Source organism: Oncorhynchus gorbuscha, linkage group LG22, assembly GCF_021184085.1.
Source record: "Oncorhynchus gorbuscha isolate QuinsamMale2020 ecotype Even-year linkage group LG22, OgorEven_v1.0, whole genome shotgun sequence".
NCBI lineage: Eukaryota > Metazoa > Chordata > Actinopteri > Salmoniformes > Salmonidae > Oncorhynchus > Oncorhynchus gorbuscha.
In genome coordinates, this window is record NC_060194.1 from 48,826,066 (window position 1) to 48,847,504 (window position 21,439).

At 49.3% G+C, this 21,439-nt stretch overlaps 1 protein-coding gene across 1 annotated transcript in view; it reads right to left on the reverse strand.

The window, feature by feature from the left end:
* Positions 1–8,883: 8,883 nt before the first annotated feature.
* The window catches only part of LOC124009837 (microtubule cross-linking factor 1-like), a 271,598-nt gene continuing 259,042 nt past the window's right edge, over positions 8,884–21,439 (reverse strand). Inside the window, 1 exon segment of the mRNA XM_046322025.1 lies at positions 8,884–9,816. Coding sequence (XP_046177981.1) covers positions 9,325–9,816 — 492 coding nt within the window. The 3' untranslated portion in view covers positions 8,884–9,324.

Sequence of the window (21,439 nt, forward strand, 5' to 3'; positions counted from 1 at the left end):
CACCCTAGACCCACTCCAATTTGCTTACCGCCCAAATAGGTCCACAGACGATGCAATCTCAACCACACTGCACACTGCCCTAACCCACCTGGACAAGAGGAATACCTATGTGAGAATGCTGTTCATCGACTACAGCTCGGCATTCAACACCATAGTACCCTCCAAGCTCATCATCAAGCTCGAGACCCTGGGTCTCGACCCCGCCCTGTGCAACTGGGTACTGGACTTCCTGACGGGCCGCCCCCAGGTGGTGAGGGTAGGCAACAACATCTCCTCCCCGCTGATCCTCAACACGGGGGCCCCACAAGGGTGCGTTCTGAGCCCTCTCCTGTACTCCCTGTTCACCCACGACTGCGTGGCCACGCACGCCTCCAACTCAATCATCAAGTTTGCGGACGACACAACAGTGGTAGGCTTGATTACCAACAACAACGAGACGGCATACAGGGAGGAGGTGAGGGCCCTCGGAGTGTGGTGTCAGGAAAATAACCTCACACTCAACGTCAACAAAACTAAGGAGATGATTGTGGACTTCAGGAAACAGCAGAGGGAACACCTCCCTATCCACATCGATGGAACTGTAGTGGAGAGGGTAGCTAGTTTTAAGTTCCTCGGCATACACATCACAGACAAACTGAATTGGTCCACTCACACTGACAGCGTCGTGAAGAAGGCGCAGCAGCGCCTATTCAACCTCAGGAGGCTGAAGAAATTCGGCTTGTCACCAAAAGCACTCACAAACTTCTACAGATGCACAATCGAGAGCATCCAGGCGGGCTGTATCACCGCCTGGTACGGCAACTGCTCCGCCCTCAACCGTAAGGCTCTCCAGAGGGTAGTGAGGACTGCACAACGCATCACCGGGGGCAAACTACCTGCCCTCCAGGACACCTACACCACCCGTTGTTACAGGAAGGCCATAAAGATCATCAAGGACATCAACCACCCGAACCACTGCCTGTTCACCCCGCTATCATCCAAAAGGCGAGGTCAGTACAGGTGCATCAAAGCTGGGACCGAGAGACTGAAAAACAGCTTCTAGCTCAAGAAAGTCAATTATTCAGCATTACCACAGCATTACCACATGGTTACCACAGCATTACCTCAGGGTTACCACAGCATTACCACTGGGTTAAGACATGGTTACCAGGGTTAACAGCATTACCACTGGGTTAAGACATGGTTACCAGGGTTAACAGCATTACCACTGGGTTAAGACATGGTTACCAGGGTTAACAGCATTACCACTGGGTTAACAGCATTACCACTGGGTTAACAGCATTACCACTGGGTTAACAGCATTACCACTGGGTTAACAGCATTACCACTGGGTTAACACATGGTTACCAGGGTTAACAGCATTACCACTGGGTTAACAGCATTACCACTGGGTTAACAGCATTACCACTGGGTTAACAGCATTACCACTGGGTTAACACATGGTTACCAGGGTTAACAGCATTACCACTGGGTTAACAGCATTGCCACTGGGTTAACAGCATTACCACTGGGTTAACAGCATTACCACTGGGTTAACAGCATACACAGATACATTTTCAGTGTAAAGATCAAATGCAGCAGTTGTCAGTGTTGTAACATTGATGTTTATTACCAAATCATCTGACTTTACATCCTTACACTTTTGGACCTTCGATTTAAAACATTCATTTTTTTCCCCACATTCTTGCTTTTTCTTCTTTAAAAGAAAAACATGTAATTATATTTACCTCATAGTAACAACTGTACAAGGACAGTAGAGTAGTACAATCATCTACTTAAACATGGATCTTACTTTAAAATTAAATTGTGACAAAATGACAGTTGAAGATAGCTCATCGTGGTTCTTTTCCATCGCGGGTTTGGAGCAATTTAAAGTTTATTTTTATTAAGTCGACATATGCAGCGTTGAACATGTCTCTGCAAAATGCAGGACCTTTTAAAACGTTACGGACAAAGATCGGAGTAAATCCCGGTCCTTTAGGGCTCTATTCAGTCTGTAAAAGGTGAAACACATGCCGCGATAGAAATGTAAAGGTTCGCCCCACTTATCTCGGGAATGCAGTCTCCGTTAAAGCGGGAAACATTGCATTTCAATCACGCTGTGAAGCTGAAGTTGCGCGATGCGGGATTGAATAGAGCCCCTTAGTCGGGTGTTTACATCCCAGCGGCATGACAGAGCACAGTGACAGCAGTAGCTTGTATGTACATGCACTAAAGTGCTACAGTGGTTTTTTTTTTTTACAAAGGCATGCAGAGCAAATACGACTACATCCCAAATGGCACCCTATTCCCTATATATATAGTGCACTACTTTAGACCAGAGTCCTATGGAACCCTATTCCCTATATAGTGCACTACTTTAGACCAGAGTCCTATAGAACCCTATTCCCTATATAGTGCACTACTTTAGACCAGAGCTCTATTCCCTATATAGTGCACTACTTTAGACCAGAGTCCTATGGGGCCCTATTCCCTATATAGTGCACTACTTTAGACCAGAGCTCTATTCCCTATATAGTGCACTACTTTAGACCAGAGTCCTATAGAACCCTATTCCCTATATATAGTGCACTACTTTAGACCAGAGTCCTATGGGGCCCTATTCCCTATATAGTGCACTACTTTAGACCAGAGCTCTATTCCCTATATAGTGCACTACTTTAGACCAGAGTCCTATGGGGCCCTATTCCCTATATAGTGCACTACTTTAGACCAGAGCTCTATTCCCTATATAGTGCACTACTTTAGACCAGAGCCCTATGGAACCCTATTCCCTATATAGTGCACTACTTTAGACCAGAGCCCTATGGTGAATGCATTCAGTTGTACAACTGACTAGGTACCCCCCCCCCTCCCCCTCCTCCCGTAACCCTAACCCTATTCCCTATATAGTGCACTACTTTAGACCAGAGCTCTATTCCCTATATAGTGCACTACTTTAGACCAGAGTCCTATAGAACCCTATTCCCTATATATAGTGCACTACTTTAGACCAGAGCCCTATGGAACCCTATTCCCTATATAGTGCACTACTTTAGACCAGAGCCCTATGGAACCCTATTCCCTATATAGTGCACTACTTTAGACCAGAGCCCTATGGTGAATGCATTCAGTTGTACAACTGACTAGGTACCCCCCCCCCCTCCCCCTCCTCCCGGAACCCTAACCCTATTCCCTATGTGAATAGGATGCCATTTGGGATAGCCACCTATGTGACTGATATTGGTTACAACTTCCTCCCACGTATGCATAAGGGTTATTCAGTATCTTCCCTCTCTTCTTCTACACGTCTACAGAGTTGAACATTCATTTCAACATATAGAAATACACGAGTAACTGACATCATGGATTCCTCGGCCAACAGGAAGCAGTATTTTTTTTTTTTAATATATATTTTTTGGTTGTCTCAACATTTGTTTATTCTACAAATACACGTGAGTAGTCTGACTTCAAGCTTCGAAGGAACCAACAGTAACATAAGATGTGTTCAACTGAATAAGAAAATAGTTTAAGAGTATTTACACACAGCACAGAATATAACAAATTATATGTATATGCAAAATAACCAAAAACATAAACCATCTGAAAATGTGTGAACCTTTATGTTCATACTGGTATTATAATAACGGGTTTTCTCTCGACATCTGAACATGTGTTTATTATATGACTCATATGCACATACAGTACCAGTCAAAAGTTAGGACACAGCTACTCATTCAAGGGTTTTTCTTCGTTTTTACTATTTTCTACATTGTAGAATAATAGTGAAGACATCAACACTATGAAATAACACATACGGAATCATGTAGTAACCACAACAAGTGTTAAACAAATCAAAATATATTTTATATTGGAGATTGTTCAAAGTAGCCACCCTTTGCCTTGATGACGGCTTTGCACAACCAGCATCATGAGAAATGCTTTTCTAACAGTCTTGAAGGAGTTCCCACGTATGCTGAGCACTTGTTAGCTGCTTTTCCTTCACTCTGCGGTCCAACTCATCCCAAGCCATCTCGTTTGGGTTGAGGTGGAGTGATTGTGAAGGCCAGGTCATCTGATGCAGCACTCCATCACTCTCCATCTTGGTCAAATAGCCCTTACACAGCCTGGAGGTGTGTTTTGGATCATTGTCCTGTTGAAAAACAAATGATATTCCCAAACCAGATTGGATGGCGCATCGCTGCAGAATGCTGTGGTAGTCATGCTGGTTAAGTGTGACTTGAATTCTAAATAAATAATTGACAATGTCACCAGGAAAAGTATTCCAGGTGAAGCTGGTTGAGAGAATGCCAAGAGTGTGCAAAGCTGTCATCAATGCAAAGGGTGGCTACTTTGAAGAATCTCAAATATAAAATATATATTTGATATGTTTAACACTTTTCTGGTTACTACATGATTCCATATGTGTTATCTCATTCTACAACGTAGAAAATAGTAAAAATAAAGAAAAACCCTTGAATGTGTAGGTGTGTCCAAACGTTTGATTGGTGCTGTATATATATATATATACACATGTGGAACTATGAGTAAATCAAGTAGAGGCACATCTGATGGTAATGTTTGGATGATGTCATTGTTTTTGTTGTTACAGTACTATCCAGGTTCTTTTCATTCCAGAGTTGAACGTTTTCAGTTCCAGTTCTTTTGAGTTCCTGGTTGGTTAGCTGGTGCGACAGGGGCTCAACCCTGTTACAAATCCCCTCCCACTCGGAATCCCTACGAGAGTGGGAGGGAGGGGGGTCTGAGGTACCCTGTCTAGTCAGGCTCAAAGTGGACAAGAGAAGAGGAGGAGTAAGGAGAGAGGAGTAGAGAAGAGGAGAAGGGAGGAGTAAGGAGGAGTGGAGAAGACGAGGAGGAGGGAGGAGTGGAGAAGAGGAGGAGGAGGGAGGAGTGGAGAAGTGGAGAAAAGGAGGAGAAGGGAGGAGTGGAGAAGAGGAGGAATAGGGAGGAGTGGAGAAGAGGAGGAGTGGAGAAGAGGAGGAGTGGGGAAGAGGAGGAGTGGAGAAAAGGAGGAGAAGGGAGGAGTGGAGAAGAGGAGGTGTAGGGAGGAGTGGAGAAGAGGAGGGATAGGGAGGAGTGGAGAAGAGGAGGGATAGGGAGGAGTGGAGAAGAGGAGGGATAGGGAGGAGTGGAGAAGAGGAGGAGTGGAGAAGAGGAGGAGTGGAGAAAAGGAGGAGAAGGGAGGAGTGGAGAAGAGGAGGAATAGGGAGGAGTGGAGAAGAGGAGGGATAGGGAGGAGTGGAGAAGAGGAGGTGTGGAGAAGAGGAGGAGTGGAGAAGAGGAGGAGTGGAGAAGAGGAGGAGTGGAGAAGAGGAGGTGTAGGGAGGAGTGGAGAAGAGGAGGAATAGGGAGGAGTGGAGAAGAGGAGGAGTGGAGAAGAGGAGTAGGGAGGAGTGGAGAAGAGGAGGAGTAAGGAGGAGTGGAGAAGAGGAGGAGTAGGGAGGAGTGGAGAAGAGGAGGTGTAGGGAGGAGTGGAGAAGAGGAGGAGTGGAGAAGAGGAGGAGTGGAGAAGAGGAGGAGTGGAGAAGAGGAGGAGTGGAGAAGAGGAGGAGTGGGGAAGAGGAGGAGTGGAGAAAAGGAGGAGAAGGGAGGAGTGGAGAAGAGGAGGAGTGGAGAAGAGGAGGAGTGGAGAAGAGGAGGTGTAGGGAGGAGTGGAGAAGAGGAGGTGTAGGGAGGAGTGGAGAAGAGGAGGGATAGGGAGGAGTGGAGAAGAGGAGGGATAGGGAGGAGTGGAGAAGAGGAGGGATAGGGAGGAGTGGAGAAGAGGAGGAGTGGAGAAGAGGAGGAGTGGAGAAAAGGAGGAGAAGGGAGGAGTGGAGAAGAGGAGGAATAGGGAGGAGTGGAGAAGAGGAGGAGTGGAGAAGAGGAGTAGGGAGGAGTGGAGAAGAGGAGGAGTAAGGAGGAGTGGAGAAGAGGAGGAGTAAGGAGGAGTGGAGAAGAGGAGGTGTAGGGAGGAGTGGAGAAGAGGAGGGATAGGGAGGAGTGGAGAAGAGGAGGAGTAGGGAGGAGTGGAGTAGAGGAGGTGTAGGGAGGAGTGGAGAAGAGGAGGATTGGAGAAGAGGAGGTGTAGGGAGGAGTGGAGAAGAGGAGGAGTGGAGAAGAGGAGGAGTAGGGAGGAGTGGAGAAGAGGAGGAGTTAGGAGGAGTGGAGAAGAGGAGGTGTAGGGAGGAGTGGAGAAGAGGAGTGGAGAAGAGGAGGAGTAGGGAGGAGTGGAGAAGAGGAGGAGTAGGGAGGAGTGGAGAAGAGGAGGAGTAGGGAGGAGTGGAGAAGAAGAGGAGGAGTAGGGAGGAGTGGAGAAGAAGAGGAGGAGTAGGGAGGAGTGGAGAAGAAGAGGAGGAGTAGGGAGGAGTGGAGAAGAAGAGGAGTAGGGAGGAGTGGAGAAGAGGAGGTGTAGGGAGGAGTGGAGAAGAGGAGGAGGTGTAGGGAGGAGTGGAGAAGAAGAGGAGGAGTAGGGAGGAGTGGAGAAGAGGAGGAGTAAGGAGGAGTGGAGAAGAGGAGGTGTAGGGAGGAGTGGAGAAGAGGAGGAGTGGAGAAGAAGAGGAGTAAGGAGGAGTGGAGAAGAGGAGGGATAGGGAGGAGTGGAGAAGAGGAGGAGTAGGGAGGAGTGGAGAAGAGGAGGAGTGGAGAAGAGGAGGTGTAGGGAGGAGTGGAGAAGAAGAGGAGGAGTAGGGAGGAGTGGAGAAGAGGAGGAGTAAGGAGGAGTGGAGAAGAGGAGGTGTAGGGAGGAGTGGAGAAGAGGAGGAGTGGAGAAGAAGAGGAGTAAGGAGGAGTGGAGAAGAGGAGGGATAGGGAGGAGTGGAGAAGAGGAGGAGTAGGGAGGAGTGGAGAAGAGGAGGAATAGGGAGGAGTGGAGAAGAGGAGGAATAGGGAGGAGTGGAGAAGAGGAGGGATAGGGAGAAGTGGAGAAGAGGAGGAGTAGGGAGGAGTGGAGAAGAGGAGGAGTGGAGAAGAGGAGTAGGGAGGAGTGGAGAAGAGGAGGAATAGGGAGGAGTGGAGAAGAGGTGGAGTAGGGAGGAGGGGAGAAGAGGAGGTGTAGGGAGGAGTGGAGAAGAGGAGGTGTAGGGAGGAGGGGAGAAGAGGTGGAGTAGGGAGGAGGGGAGAAGAGGAGGTGTAGGGAGGAGTGGAGAAGAGGTGGAGTAGGGAGGAGGGGAGAAGAGGAGGTGTAGGGAGGAGTGGAGAAGAGGAGGAGTAGGGAGGAGTGGAGAAGAGGAGGAGTGGAGAAGAGGAGGAGTAGGGAGGAGTGGAGAAGAGGACGAATAGGGAGGAGTGGAGAAGAGGAGGAATAGGGAGGAGTGGAGAAGAGGTGGAGTAGGGAGGAGGGGAGAAGAGGAGGAGTAGGGAGGAGTGGAGAAGAGGAGGTGTAGGGAGGAGTGGAGAAGAGGAGGAGTAGGGAGGAGTGGAGAAGAGGAGGAGTGGAGAAGAGGAGGAGTAGGGAGGAGTGGAGAAGAGGAGGAGTGGAGAAGAGGAGGAGTAGGGAGGAGTGGAGAAGAGGAGGAGTGGAGAAGAGGTGGAATAGGGAGGAGTGGAGAAGAGGAGGAGTAGGGAGGAGTGGAGAAGAGGAGGAGTGGAGAAGAGGAGGAGTGGAGAAGAGGAGGAGTAGGGAGGAGTGGAGAAGAGGAGGAGTAGGGAGGAGTGGAGAAGAGGAGGAGTTGAGAAGAGGTGGAATAGGGAGGAGTGGAGAAGAGGAGGTGTAGGGAGGAGTGGAGAAGAGGAGGAGTAGGGAGGAGTGGAGAAGAGGAGGAGTGGAGAAGAGGAGGAGTGGAGAAGAGGAGGAGTAGGGAGGAGTGGAGAAGAGGAGGAGTAGGGAGGAGTGGAGAAGAGGAGGAGTAAGGAGTGGAGAAGAGGAGGAGTAGGGAGGAGTGGAGAAGAGGAGGAGTTGAGAAGAGGAGGAGTGGAGAAGAGGAGGATTGGAGAAGAGGAGGAGTAGGGAGGAGTGGAGAAGAGGAGGATTAGGGAGGAGTGGAGAAGATGAGGAGTAGGGAGGAGTGGAGAAGAGGAGGAGTAGGGAGGAGTGGAGAAGAGGAGGAGTGGAGAAGAGGAGGAGTGGAGAAGAAGAGGAGTAGGGAGGAGTGGAGAAGAGGAGGAGTGGAGAAGAGGAGGAGTGGAGAAGAAGAGGAGTAGGGAGGAGTGGAGAAGAGGAGGAGTAAGGAGGAGTGGAGAAGAGGAGGTGTAGGGAGGAGTGGAGAAGAGGAGGGATAGGGAGGAGTGGAGAAGAGGAGGAATAGGGAGGAGGGGAGAAGAGGAGGAGTAGGGAGGAGTGGAGAAGAGGAGTGGAGAAGAGGAGGAGTGGAGAAGAGGAGGAATAGGGAGGAGTGGTGAAGAGGTGGAGTAGGGAAGAGTGGAGAAGAGGAGTAGGGAGGAGTGGAGAAGGGGAGGAGTAGGGAGGAGTGGAGAAGAGGAGTGGAGAAGAGGAGGAATAGGGAGGAGTGGAGAAGAGGAGGAGTAGGGAGGAGTGGAGAAGAGGAGGAGGAGGGAGGAGTGGAGAAGAGGAGGGAGAAGTAAGGAGGAATAGGGAGGAGTGGAGAAGAGGAGGAGTAGGGAGGAGTGGAGAAGAGGAGGAGGAGGGAGGAGTGGAGAAGAGGAGGGAGAAGTAAGGAGGAGTAGGGAGGAGTGGAGAAGAGGAGGAGTAGGGAGGAGTGGAGAAGAGGAGGAGGAGGGAGGAGTGGAGAAGAGGAGGGAGAAGTAAGGAGGAATAGGGAGGAGTGGAGAAGAGGAGGAGTAGGGAGGAGTGGAGAAGAGGAGGAATAGGGAGGAGTGGAGAAGAGGAGGAATAGGGAGGAGTGGAGAAGAGGAGGAGTAGGGAGGAGTGGAGAAGAGGAGGAGGAGGGAGGAGTGGAGAAGAGGAGGAGGAGGGAGGAGTGGAGAAGAGGAGGAGTAGTGAGGAGGGGAGAAGAGGAGGAGTAGGGAGGAGTGGAGAAGAGGAGGAGGGAGGAGTGGAGAAGAGGAGGAGGAGGGAGGAGAGGGAGTGGAGAGGGAGGAGAGGGAGGAGAGGGAGTGGAGAGGAGGACTAGGAAAGATGGGTCTGAGGTACTGGCAGGGGTATGGTGAGAAAGAGAGTGGAGCAGGTAAAAAGGGAGTTAAGGAGAACAGGGGTATGGTGAGAAAGAGAGTGGAGCAGGTAAAAAGGGAGTTAAGGAGAACAGGGGTATGGTGAGAAAGAGAGTGGAGCAGGTAAAAAGGGAGTTAAGGAGAACAGGGAATGGTGAGAAAGAGAGTGGAGCAGGTAAAAAGGGAGTTAAGGAGAACAGGGGTATGGTGAGAAAGAGAGTGGAGCAGGTAAAAAGGGAGTTAAGGAGAACAGGGGAATGGTGATGGTTCCTGTTGTCATTCTGCTAGTCCAGTCTCATCCTGGTCTGGTATAGAGGTGGTCCCAGTCCCAGTCTTACTGGTCCCAGTCCCAGTCTTACTGATCCCAGTCCCAGTCTTATCCAGGTCTGGTATAGAGGTGGTCCCAGTCCCAGTCTTACTGGTCCCAGTCCCAGTCTTATCCAGGTCTGGTATAGAGGTGGTCCCAGTCCCAGTCTTACTGGTCCCAGTCCCAGTCTTACTGGTCCCAGTCCCAGTCTTACTGGTCCCAGTCCCAGTCTTATCCAAGTCTGGTATAGAGGTGGTCCCAGTCCCAGTCTTACTGGTCCCAGTCCCAGTCTTACTGGTCCCAGTCACCATGGGGAAGGTGAACCTCCGCTCTGTGACGTCTAGCCAGCCTCGGGGGGAGGAGGGGGCTGCCCAGCGGGAGGGGGGGCGGCGGTTGGCTGGCCTCGCCGGACGCAGGAAACACGACTCCAGGGGCGGAGCCACTGGGGAGCGAGGGAGGTCCTTCAGGAGGAAGTAGACGTGAGAGAGAGAGAGAGACAAAATAGCTTCCTATATTCATAGGTTTTTATGATGATTCTTTTAAGAATTAGAAAGACATTACCCAAGACAGAAGAAAAGAAGTATTAACAAAAGCAAGTGTGATTAAAACAGGAAAACAAATAATGACCACAGTATAGCTCTATCAGGAGGAACTACAGTGTGATGAAACAGGTGGAGGAACTACAGTGATGAAACAGGTGGAGGAACTACAGTGATGAAACAGGTGGAGGAACTACAGGGTGATGAAACAGGTGGAGGAACTACAGGGTGATGAAACAGGTGGAGGAACTACAGGGTGATGAAACAGGTAGATGAACTACAGGGTGATGAAACAGGTGGAGAAGCTAGTTAGTTAGCATGAATGATGATGATCACACAGCTACTCTACTCCACTGCGGTGGTTTAAAACGTGCCCCCTCCCCCCCCCCCCCCTCCCCCCCGGTTCTATGTATCATATGAATGGTAAATCTAAACCACACGTCTACAGATGAGGAGGTGGAAACAGAACACCGGGATGGAGGAAGTGTTTCTGCCTTCACAGATGAGGGGGTGGAAACAGAACACCGGGATGGAGGAAGTGTTTCTGCCTTCACAGATGAGGGGGTGGAAACAGAATACCGGGATGGAGGAAGTGTTTCTACCTTCACAGATGAGGAGGTGGAAACAGAACACCGGGATGGAGGAAGTGTTTCTGCCTTCACAGATGAGGGGGAGGAAACAGAACCCCGGGATGGAGGAAGTGTTTCTGCCTTCACAGATGAGGAGGTGGAAACAGAACACCGGGATGGAGGAAGTGTTTCTGCCTTCACAGATGAGGGGGAGGAAACAGAACACCGGGATGGAGGAAGTGTTTCTGCCTTCACAGATGAGGAGGTGGAAACAGAACCCCGGGATGGAGGAAGTGTTTCTGCCTTCACAGATGAGGGGGAGGAAACAGAACCCCGGGATGGAGGAAGTGTTTCTGCCTTCACAGATGAGGAGGAGGAAACAGAACCCCGGGATGGAGGAAGTGTTTCTGCCTTCACAGATGAGGAGGTGGAAACAGAACCCCGGGATGGAGGAAGTGTTTCTGCCTTCACAGATGAGGAGGAGGAAACAGAACCCCGGGATGGAGGAAGTGTTTCTGCCTTCACAGATGAGGAGGAGGAAACAGAACCCCGGGATGGAGGAAGTGTTTCTGCCTTCACAGATGAGGAGGAGGAAACAGAACCCCGGGATGGAGGAAGTGTTTCTGCCTTCACAGATGAGGAGGTGGAAACAGAACCCCGGGATGGAGGAAGTGTTTCTGCCTTCACAGATGAGGGGGAGGAAACAGAACACCGGGATGGAGGAAGTGTTTCTGCCTTCACAGATGAGGGGGAGGAAACAGAACACCGGGATGGAGGAAGTGTTTCTGCCTTCACAGATGAGGGGAGGAAACAGAACACCGGGATGGAGGAAGTGTTTCTGCCTTCACAGATGAGGGGGAGGAAACAGAACACCGGGATGGAGGAAGTGTTTCTGCCTTCACAGATGAGGGGGAGGAAACAGAACACCGGGATGGAGGAAGTGTTTCTGCCTTCACAGATGAGGGGGAGGAAACAGAACACCGGGATGGAGGAAGTGTTTCTGCCTTCACAGATGAGGGGGTGGAAACAGAACACCGGGATGGAGGAAGTGTTTCTGCCTTCACAGATGAGGGGAGGAAACAGAACCCCGGGATGGAGGAAGTGTTTCTGCCTTCACAGATGAGGAGGAGGAAACAGAACCCCGGGATGGAGGAAGTGTTTCTGCCTTCACAGATGAGGGGGTGGAAACAGAACACCGGGATGGAGGAAGTGTTTCTGCCTTCACAGATGAGGGGGAGGAAACAGAACACCGGGATGGAGGAAGTGTTTCTGCCTTCACAGATGAGGAGGTGGAAACAGAACACCGGGATGGAGGAAGTGTTTCTGCCTTCACAGATGAGGGGTGGAAACAGAACACCGGGATGGAGGAAGTGTTTCTGCCTTCACAGATGAGGAGGTGGAAACAGAACACCGGGATGGAGGAAGTGTTTCTGCCTTCACAGATGAGGAGGTGGAAACAGAACACCGGGATGGAGGAAGTGTTTCTGCCTTCACAGATGAGGAGGTGGAAACAGAACACCGGGATGGAGGAAGTGTTTCTGCCTTCACAGATGAGGAGGTGGAAACAGAACACCGGGATGGAGGAAGTGTTTCTGCCTTCACAGATGAGGAGGTGGAAACAGAACACCGGGATGGAGGAAGTGTTTCTGCCTTCACAGATGAGGTGGAAACAGAACACCGGGATGGAGGAAGTGTTTCTGCCTTCACAGATGAGGTGGAAACAGAACACCGGGATGGAGGAAGTGTTTCTGCCTTCACAGATGAGGGGGAGGAAACAGACCACCGGGATGGAGGAAGTGTTTCTGCCTTCACAGATGAGGGGGAGGAAACAGACCACCGGGATGGAGGAAGTGTTTCTGCCTTCACAGATGAGGGGAGGAAACAGAACACCGGGATGGAGGAAGTGTTTCTGCCTTCACAGATGAGGGGAGGAAACAGAACACCGGGATGGAGGAAGTGTTTCTGCCTTCACAGATGAGGGGGAGGAAACAGAACACCGGGATGGAGGAAGTGTTTCTGCCTTCACAGATGAGGGGGAGGAAACAGAACACCGGGATGGAGGAAGTGTTTCTGCCTTCACAGATGAGGGGGAGGAAACAGAACACCGGGATGGAGGAAGTGTTTCTGCCTTCACAGATGAGGGGGAGGAAACAGAACACCGGGATGGAGGAAGTGTTTCTGCCTTCACAGATGAGGGGGAGGAAACAGAACACCGGGATGGAGGAAGTGTTTCTGCCTTCACAGATGAGGGGAGGAAACAGAACACCGGGATGGAGGAAGTGTTTCTGCCTTCACAGATGAGGGGAGGAAACAGAACACCGGGATGGAGGAAGTGTTTCTGCCTTCACAGATGAGGGGGTGGAAACAGAACACCGGGATGGAGGAAGTGTTTCTGCCTTCACAGATGAGGGGGAGGAAACAGAACCCCGGGATGGAGGAAGTGTTTCTGCCTTCACAGATGAGGAGGAGGAAACAGAACCCCGGGATGGAGGAAGTGTTTCTGCCTTCACAGATGAGGGGGTGGAAACAGAACACCGGGATGGAGGAAGTGTTTCTGCCTTCACAGATGAGGGGGAGGAAACAGAACACCGGGATGGAGGAAGTGTTTCTGCCTTCACAGATGAGGAGGTGGAAACAGAACACCGGGATGGAGGAAGTGTTTCTGCCTTCACAGATGAGGGGGTGGAAACAGAACACCGGGATGGAGGAAGTGTTTCTGCCTTCACAGATGAGGAGGTGGAAACAGAACACCGGGATGGAGGAAGTGTTTCTGCCTTCACAGATGAGGAGGTGGAAACAGAACACCGGGATGGAGGAAGTGTTTCTGCCTTCACAGATGAGGAGGTGGAAACAGAACACCGGGATGGAGGAAGTGTTTCTGCCTTCACAGATGAGGAGGTGGAAACAGAACACCGGGATGGAGGAAGTGTTTCTGCCTTCACAGATGAGGAGGTGGAAACAGAACACCGGGATGGAGGAAGTGTTTCTGCCTTCACAGATGAGGAGGTGGAAACAGAACACCGGGATGGAGGAAGTGTTTCTGCCTTCACAGATGAGGTGGAAACAGAACACCGGGATGGAGGAAGTGTTTCTGCCTTCACAGATGAGGGGGAGGAAACAGACCACCGGGATGGAGGAAGTGTTTCTGCCTTCACAGATGAGGGGGAGGAAACAGACCACCGGGATGGAGGAAGTGTTTCTGCCTTCACAGATGAGGGGGAGGAAACAGAACACCGGGATGGAGGAAGTGTTTCTGCCTTCACAGATGAGGGGAGGAAACAGAACACCGGGATGGAGGAAGTGTTTCTGCCTTCACAGATGAGGGGGAGGAAACAGAACACCGGGATGGAGGAAGTGTTTCTGCCTTCACAGATGAGGGGGAGGAAACAGAACACCGGGATGGAGGAAGTGTTTCTGCCTTCACAGATGAGGGGGAGGAAACAGAACACCGGGATGGAGGAAGTGTTTCTGCCTTCACAGATGAGGGGGTGGAAATAAAGAAGGATAGATGTGTATAAAAAAATATATATATATATTTATTTGAATCTGATGTTACGAAGCCTATTTTCTAGCCTACTTTTAGAAGCATTATCCTAATTAATCCATCAATGAACCAATCAATCAACAGGTAAGTCCTACCCAGGTAATGACAGTACATAACATTAAATGATAGCGCTACCATGGAAGCATATTAGAGGTCGAACACACAACACAACAACATGTTGACTTTCAGTTTCATCACATCCACTCAGCATGCAGCCACGTTTAGCAGTAACTTCCTGTTTAACAAAAAAAAACCTCTAACCTCACGGCCCGGGGTCACAGAGTCACGTTTCGCAGTAATGACCTACTGGAACATTCAATTAAATTTGAGACGCAAGCAGACGTCACACACGCACGCTCATTTGTCCTTGTTAATGAAGCTTAGAAAGGTTGTTATTTTGACAGAGAGAGAGAGAGAGACGGAGAGAGAGGGAAAGAGAGGGAAAGAGAGGGAGAGAGAGAGACAGACAGACAGACAGACAGAGACAGAGAGAGAGAAAGAGACAGACAGAGACAAAGAGAGAGAAAGAGACAGGCAGAAACAGAAAGAGAGAGAGACTGAGAGAGGCAGAGGGAGAGAGAGACACACAGAGGGAGACAGAGAGAGAGACACACAGAGGGAGACAGAGAGAGAGAAAGAGACAGACAGAGACAAAGAGAGAGAGAAAGAGAGAGAGAAAGAGACAGACAGAGACAGAGAGAGAGTGAGAAAGACAGAGACAGAGAGAGAGAGAGAAAGAGACAGAGACAGAGAGAGAGAGCGAGAGACAGAGACAGACAGAGAGAGAGAGAGGCAGAGAGAGAGAGAGAGGTGGTGTGAGAGAAAGAGAGAGAGAGGGAGGTGGTGAGAGAGAGAGAGAGAGAGGTGGTGAGAGAGAGAGAGAGAGAGAGAGGTGGTGAGAGAGAGAGAGAGAGAGAGAGAGGTGGTGAGAGAGAGAGAGAGGTGGTGAGAGAGAGAGAGGTGGTGAGAGAGAGAGAGAGAGACGTAGAGAGAGAGAGAGGTGGTGAGAGAGAGAGAGAGAGACGTAGAGAGAGAGAGAGGTGGTGAGAGAGAGAGAGAGAGAGAGAGGTGGTGAGAGAGAGAGAGAGAGAGAGAGAGAGAGAGAGAGAGAGAGGTGGTGAGAGAGAGAGAGAGAGAGAGAGAGAGAGAGAGAGAGAGAGAGAGAGAGAGAGAGAGAGAGAGAAAGACAGGCAGAAACAGAAAGAGAGAGAGAGACGGAGAGAGGCAGAGGGAGAGAGAGAGAGACACAGAGGGAGACAGAGAGAGAGAGACAGTGACAGAGAGAGAGAGAGAAAGAGAGAGAGAGGAGAGAGAGACAGAGTCAGACAGAGACAGAGAGAGGTGGTGAGAGAGAGAGAGAGAGAGAGAGACGTAGAGAGAGAGGTGGTGAGAGAGAGAGAGAGAGAGAGAGAGGGAGGTGGTGAGAGAGAGACAGAGAGAGAGAGAGACGGAGGTGGGGGGTGAGAGGGAGATGCAGAGGAGAAAGCAGTATGTTTTGTGAACAGCAGCGGCACACAGACAGAGCAGTCGACCTATCAGAAATACAACGGTGTCACGATAAGACACCTTGGGTCATACTGTCACGCCCCTGATCTGTTTCACCTGTCCTTGTGCTTGTCTCCCCTCTCCAGGTGTCGCCCCTCTTCACAATTATCCCCTGGGTATTTATACCGGTGTTCTCTGTTTGTTTGTTGCCAGTTCGTCTTGTTTGTTCAAGCCCTGTACCCGCATGCTTGACCACTCTGCCTGTCCCTGACCCTGTACCTCTACCACCCCAGTCCTATACTACCCTAGTCATATACTACCCAGTCTAAAAACCCCACTATCCTAGTCTTATACTACCCAGTCTAACAACCCCACTACCCCAATCCTATACTACCCTAGTCCTCTACTACCCTAGTCTTATACTACCCCGTCTAACAACCCCAACACCCTAGTCCTATACTACCCAGTCTAACAACCCACTACCCTAGTCCTATACTACCCAGTCTAAAAACCCCACTATCCTAGTCTTATACTACCCAGTCTAACAACCCCACTACCCCAATCCTATACTACCCTAGTCCTCTACTACCCTAGTCTTATACTACCCAGTCTAACAACCCCAACACCCTAGTCCTATACTACCCAGTCTAACAACCCACTACCCTAGTCCTATACTACCCTAGTCCTATACTACCCAGTCTAATAACCCACTACCCTAGTCCTATACTACCCTAGTCCTATACTACCCTAGTCATATACTACCCTAGTCCTATACTACCCTAATCCTATACTACTCTAGTCCTATACTACCCTAGTCCTACACAACCCCAGTACCCTAGTCCTATACTACCCTAGTCATATACTACCCTAGTCCTATACTACCCTAATCCTATACTACTCTAGTCCTATACTACCCTAGTCCTACACAACCCCAGTACCCTAGTCCTATACTACCCTAGTCCTATACTACTCTAGTCCTATACTAACCTAGTCCTATACTAACCTAGTCCTATACTACCCAGTCTAACAACCCCACTACCCTAGTCCTATACTACCCAGTCTAACAACCCCACTACACTAGTCCTATACTACCCTAGTCTTATACTACCCAGTCTAACAACCCTACTAACCTAGTCCTATACTACCCTAGTACTACACTACCCAGTCTAACAACCCCAATACCCTAGTCCTATACTACCCTAGTCCTACACTACCCAGTTTAACAACCCCACTACCCTAGTACTATACTACCCTAGTCCTATACTACCCTAGTCCTATACCAGCCTAGTCTTATACTACCCAGTTTAACAACCCCACTACCCTAGTCCTATACTACCCTAGTCTTATACTACTCAGTCTAACAACCCCACTATACTAGTCCTATATGACCCTAGTCCTCTACTACCCTAGTCCTATACTACCCAGTCTAACAACCCCACTACCCTAGTCCTCTACTAACCTAGTCCTATACTACCCAGTCTAACAACCCCACTACCCTAATCCTATACTACCCTAGTCCTATACTACCCTAATCCTATACTACCCGAGTCCTATACTATCCTAATCCTATACTACCCGAGTCCTATACTACCCTAGTCCTATACTACCCTAGTCCTATACTACTCTAGTCCTATACTACCCTAGTCCTATACTACCCTAGTCCTATACTACCCTAGTCTTATACTACCCAGTCTAACAACCCCACTACCCTAGTCCTATACTACCCTAGTCCTATACTACCCTAGTCCTATACTACCCTAGTCCTATACTACCCTAGTCTTATACTACCCAGTCTAACAACCCCACTACCCTAGTCCTATACTACCCTAGTCCTATACTACCCTAGTCCTATACTACCCTAATACTATACTACTCTAGTCCTATACTACCCTAGTCTTATACTACCCAGTCTAACAACCCCACTACCGTAGTCCTATACTACCCTAGTCCTATAATACTCTAGTCCTATACCAGCCTAGTCTTATACTACCCAGTTTAACAACCCCACTACCCTAGTCCTATACTACCCTAGTCTTATACTACTCAGTCTAACAACCCCACTATACTAGTCCTATATGACCCTAGTCCTCTACTACCCTAGTCCTATACTACCCAGTCTAACAACCCCACTACCCTAATCCTCTACTAACCTAGTCCTATACTACCCTAATCCTATACTACCCGAATCCTATACTACCCTAGTCCTATACTACCCTAGTCCTATACTACCCTAGTCCTATACTACCCTAGTCCTATACTACCCTAATCCTATACTACCCTAGTCTTATACTACCCAGTCTAACAACCCCACTACCCTAGTCCTATACTACCCTAGTCCTATACTACCCTAGTCCTATACTACCCAGTCTAACAACCCCACTACCCTAGTCCTATACTACCCTAGTCCTATACTACCCTAGTCCTATAATACTCTAGTCCTATACTACCCTAGTCCTACACTACCCAGTTTAACAACCCCACTACCCTAGTACTATACTACCCTAGTCCTATACTACCCTAGTCCTATACCAGCCTAGTCTTATACTACCCAGTTTAACAACCCCACTACCCTAGTCCTATACTACCCTAGTCTTATACTACTCAGTCTAACAACCCCACTATACTAGTCCTATATGACCCTAGTCCTCTACTACCCTAGTCCTATACTACCCAGTCTAACAACCCCACTACCCTAATCCTATACTACCCTAGTCCTATACTACCCTAATCCTATACTACCCTAGTCCTATACTACCCTAGTCCTATACTACCCTAGTCCTATACTACCCTAATCCTATACTACCCGAATCCTATACTACCCTAGTCCTATACTACCCTAGTCCTATACTACCCTAGTCCTATACTACCCTAGTCTTATACTACCCAGTCTAACAACCCCACTACCCTAGTCTTATACTACCCTAGTCCTATACTACCCTAGTCCTATACTACCCTAATACACTATACTACTCTAGTCCTATACTACCCTAGTCTTATACTACCCAGTCTAACAACCCCACTACCGTAGTCCTATACTACCCTAGTCCTATACTACCCTAGTCCTATAATACTCTAGTCCTATACTACCCTAGTCCTATACTACCCTAGTCCTATACTACCCTAGTCCTATACTACCCAGTCTAACAACCCCAGTACCCTAGTCCTATACTACCCTAGTCCTATACTACACTAGTCCTATACTACTCTAGTCCTATACTAACCTAGTCCTATACTACCCTAGTCTTATACTACCCAGTCTAACAACCCCACTACCCTAGTCCTATACTACCCTAGTCCTATACTACCCTAGTCCTATACTACCCTAGTCCTATACTACCCAGTCTAACAACCCCACTACCCTAGTCCTATACTACCCTAGTCCTATACTACCCTAGTCCTATACTACTCTAGTCCTCTACTACCCTAGTCCTATACTACCCTAGTCCTATACTACTCTAGTCCTATACTACTCTAGTCCTATACTACCCTAGTCTTATACTACCCAGTCTAACAACCCCACTACCCTAGTCCTATACTACCCTAGTCCTATACTACCCTAATCCTATACTACCCTAATCCTATACTGCTCTAGTCCTATACTATTCTAGTCCTATACTACCCTAGTCCTATACTACCCTAGTCTTATACTACCCAGTCTAACAACCCCAGTACCCTAGTCCTATACTACCCTAGTCCTATACTAACCTAGTCCTATACTACCCTAGTCTTATACTACCCAGTCTAACAACCCCACTACCCTAGTCCTATACTACGCTAGTCTTATACTACCCTAGTCCTATACTACCCAGTCTAACAACCCCACTACCCTAGTCCTATACTACCCTAGTCCTATACTACTCTAGTCCTATACTACCCTAGTCTTATACTACCCTAGTCTTATACTACCCTAGTCCTATACTACCCAGTCTAACAACCCCACTACCCTAGTCCTATACTACCCTAGTCCTATACTACCCTAGTCCTATACTACCCTAGTCCTATACTACCCTAGTCCTATACTACCCAGTCTAACAACCCCACTACCCTAGTCCTATACTACCCTAGTCCTATACTACCCTAGTCCTATACTACCCAGTCTAACAACCCCACTACCCTAGTCCTATACTACCCTAGTCCTATACTACTCTAGTCCTATACTACCCTAGTCTTATACTACCCTAGTCCTATACTACCCAGTCTAACAACCCCACTACCCTAGTCCTATACTACCCTAGTCCTATACTACCCTAGTCTTATACTACCCTAGTCTAACAACCCCACTACCCTAGTCCTATACTACCCTAGTCCTATACTACCCTTGTCCTATACTACCCAGTCTAACAACCCCACTACCCTAGTCCTATACTACCCAGTCTAACAACCCCACTACCCTAGTCCTATACTACCCTAGTCCTATACTACCCAGTCTAGACGTGATTAAGAAAGTGAAAACAGCCAAAGCTTTGTGAGTTAAAGGTCAGTCTACAGGCTACAAGTCACATCTACTAATTCCTATTGTTGGACTACTCATCTCCGTTGGTATCCACTGTTCTCAGGGTCTGTTTTCTCCGCTGGACATCTGTTGACACGTTGGATTGACTGAGTTTGTTTATTATAGTTTGAACTGTGTTTATTTTGTTTATTTGTTTATTTTGTTTTAATTGTTTATTTTGTTTATTTGTTTATTTTGTGTGGGACCATTGATATTTGGTCAAGAAGACTTTTGGACATTTTAAGGCCTTAGTTGTGTAATGAACACGATGGGAGACAGAGAGCTGGTTTGAAGAGCAGGGCACAGCTGATGTTTATAGGTAAAGGACCATAGGAGGAGGCAGGTAGCTGGGTCCAGGGGCAGGCAGAAGGTCATACACAGGAGGAGGCAGGTAGCTGGGTCCAGGGGCAGGCAGAAGGTCATACACAGGAGGAGGTAGGTAGCTGGGTCCAGGGGCAGAAGGTCATACACAGGAGGAGGCAGGTAGCTGGGTCCAGGGGCAGAAGGTCATACACATGAGGAGGCAGGTAGCTGAGTCCAGGGGCAGGCAGAAGGTCATACACAGGAGGAGGCAGGTAGCTGAGTCCAGGGGCAGGCAGAAGGTCATACACAGGAGGAGGTAGGTAGCTGGGTCCAGGGGCAGAAGGTCATACACATGAGGAGGCAGGTAGCTGAGTCCAGGGGCAGGCAGAAGGTCATACACAGGAGGAGGTAGGTAGCTGGGTCCAGGGGCAGAAGGTCATACACAGGAGGAGGCAGGTAGCTGAGTCCAGGGGCAGAAGGTCATACACAGGAGGAGGCAGGTAGCTGGGTCCAGGGGCATGCAGAAGGTCATACACGGGAGGAGGCAGGTAGCTGAGTCCAGGGGCAGGCAGAAGGTCATACACAGGAGGAGGCAGGTTGCTAGGTCCAGGGGCAGGCAGAAGGTCAAACATAGGGGTCCAAAAGGACAACAGTACAGGCAGTGAAAAGGCTGGTAACGAGGTCCAGGAGAACATGCAATAGGTTGATAACAGAAACTCCGATAGGCTAAAGTACAGAAAAGCAGAGCTCCGACTAGAAGTGTCACAAAACAAACAAGACCTCACAATGACGGGATGCAAAGAACTGAACTAAATAGTGTGTGATAATGAAAGGCAGGTGTGCGAACAGGTGATCAGAATGCAGGTGATTGGGATCTGGAGAGTGAGCTGCGTTCAGGGGATCTACATGTTTGAGATTGTCAGTTGGAAGCAGACGTTACAGTACCCCCCCACCCTCCATGGGTAGCTCTTGATGGCCTAGGAAGCTGAGCAGGGGGCCGACCCACGGGGACGTGGAGCTGGGTGGTCAGGGCGGTTACGGTGGAAAGCCAGGATCGTGGCTGGGTCGAGGATGTCCCGGGCGGGGACCCAGGTCCGCTCTTCGGGTCCGTACCCCTGCCAATCCACCAGGTTGTGGATGCGACCACCCAGG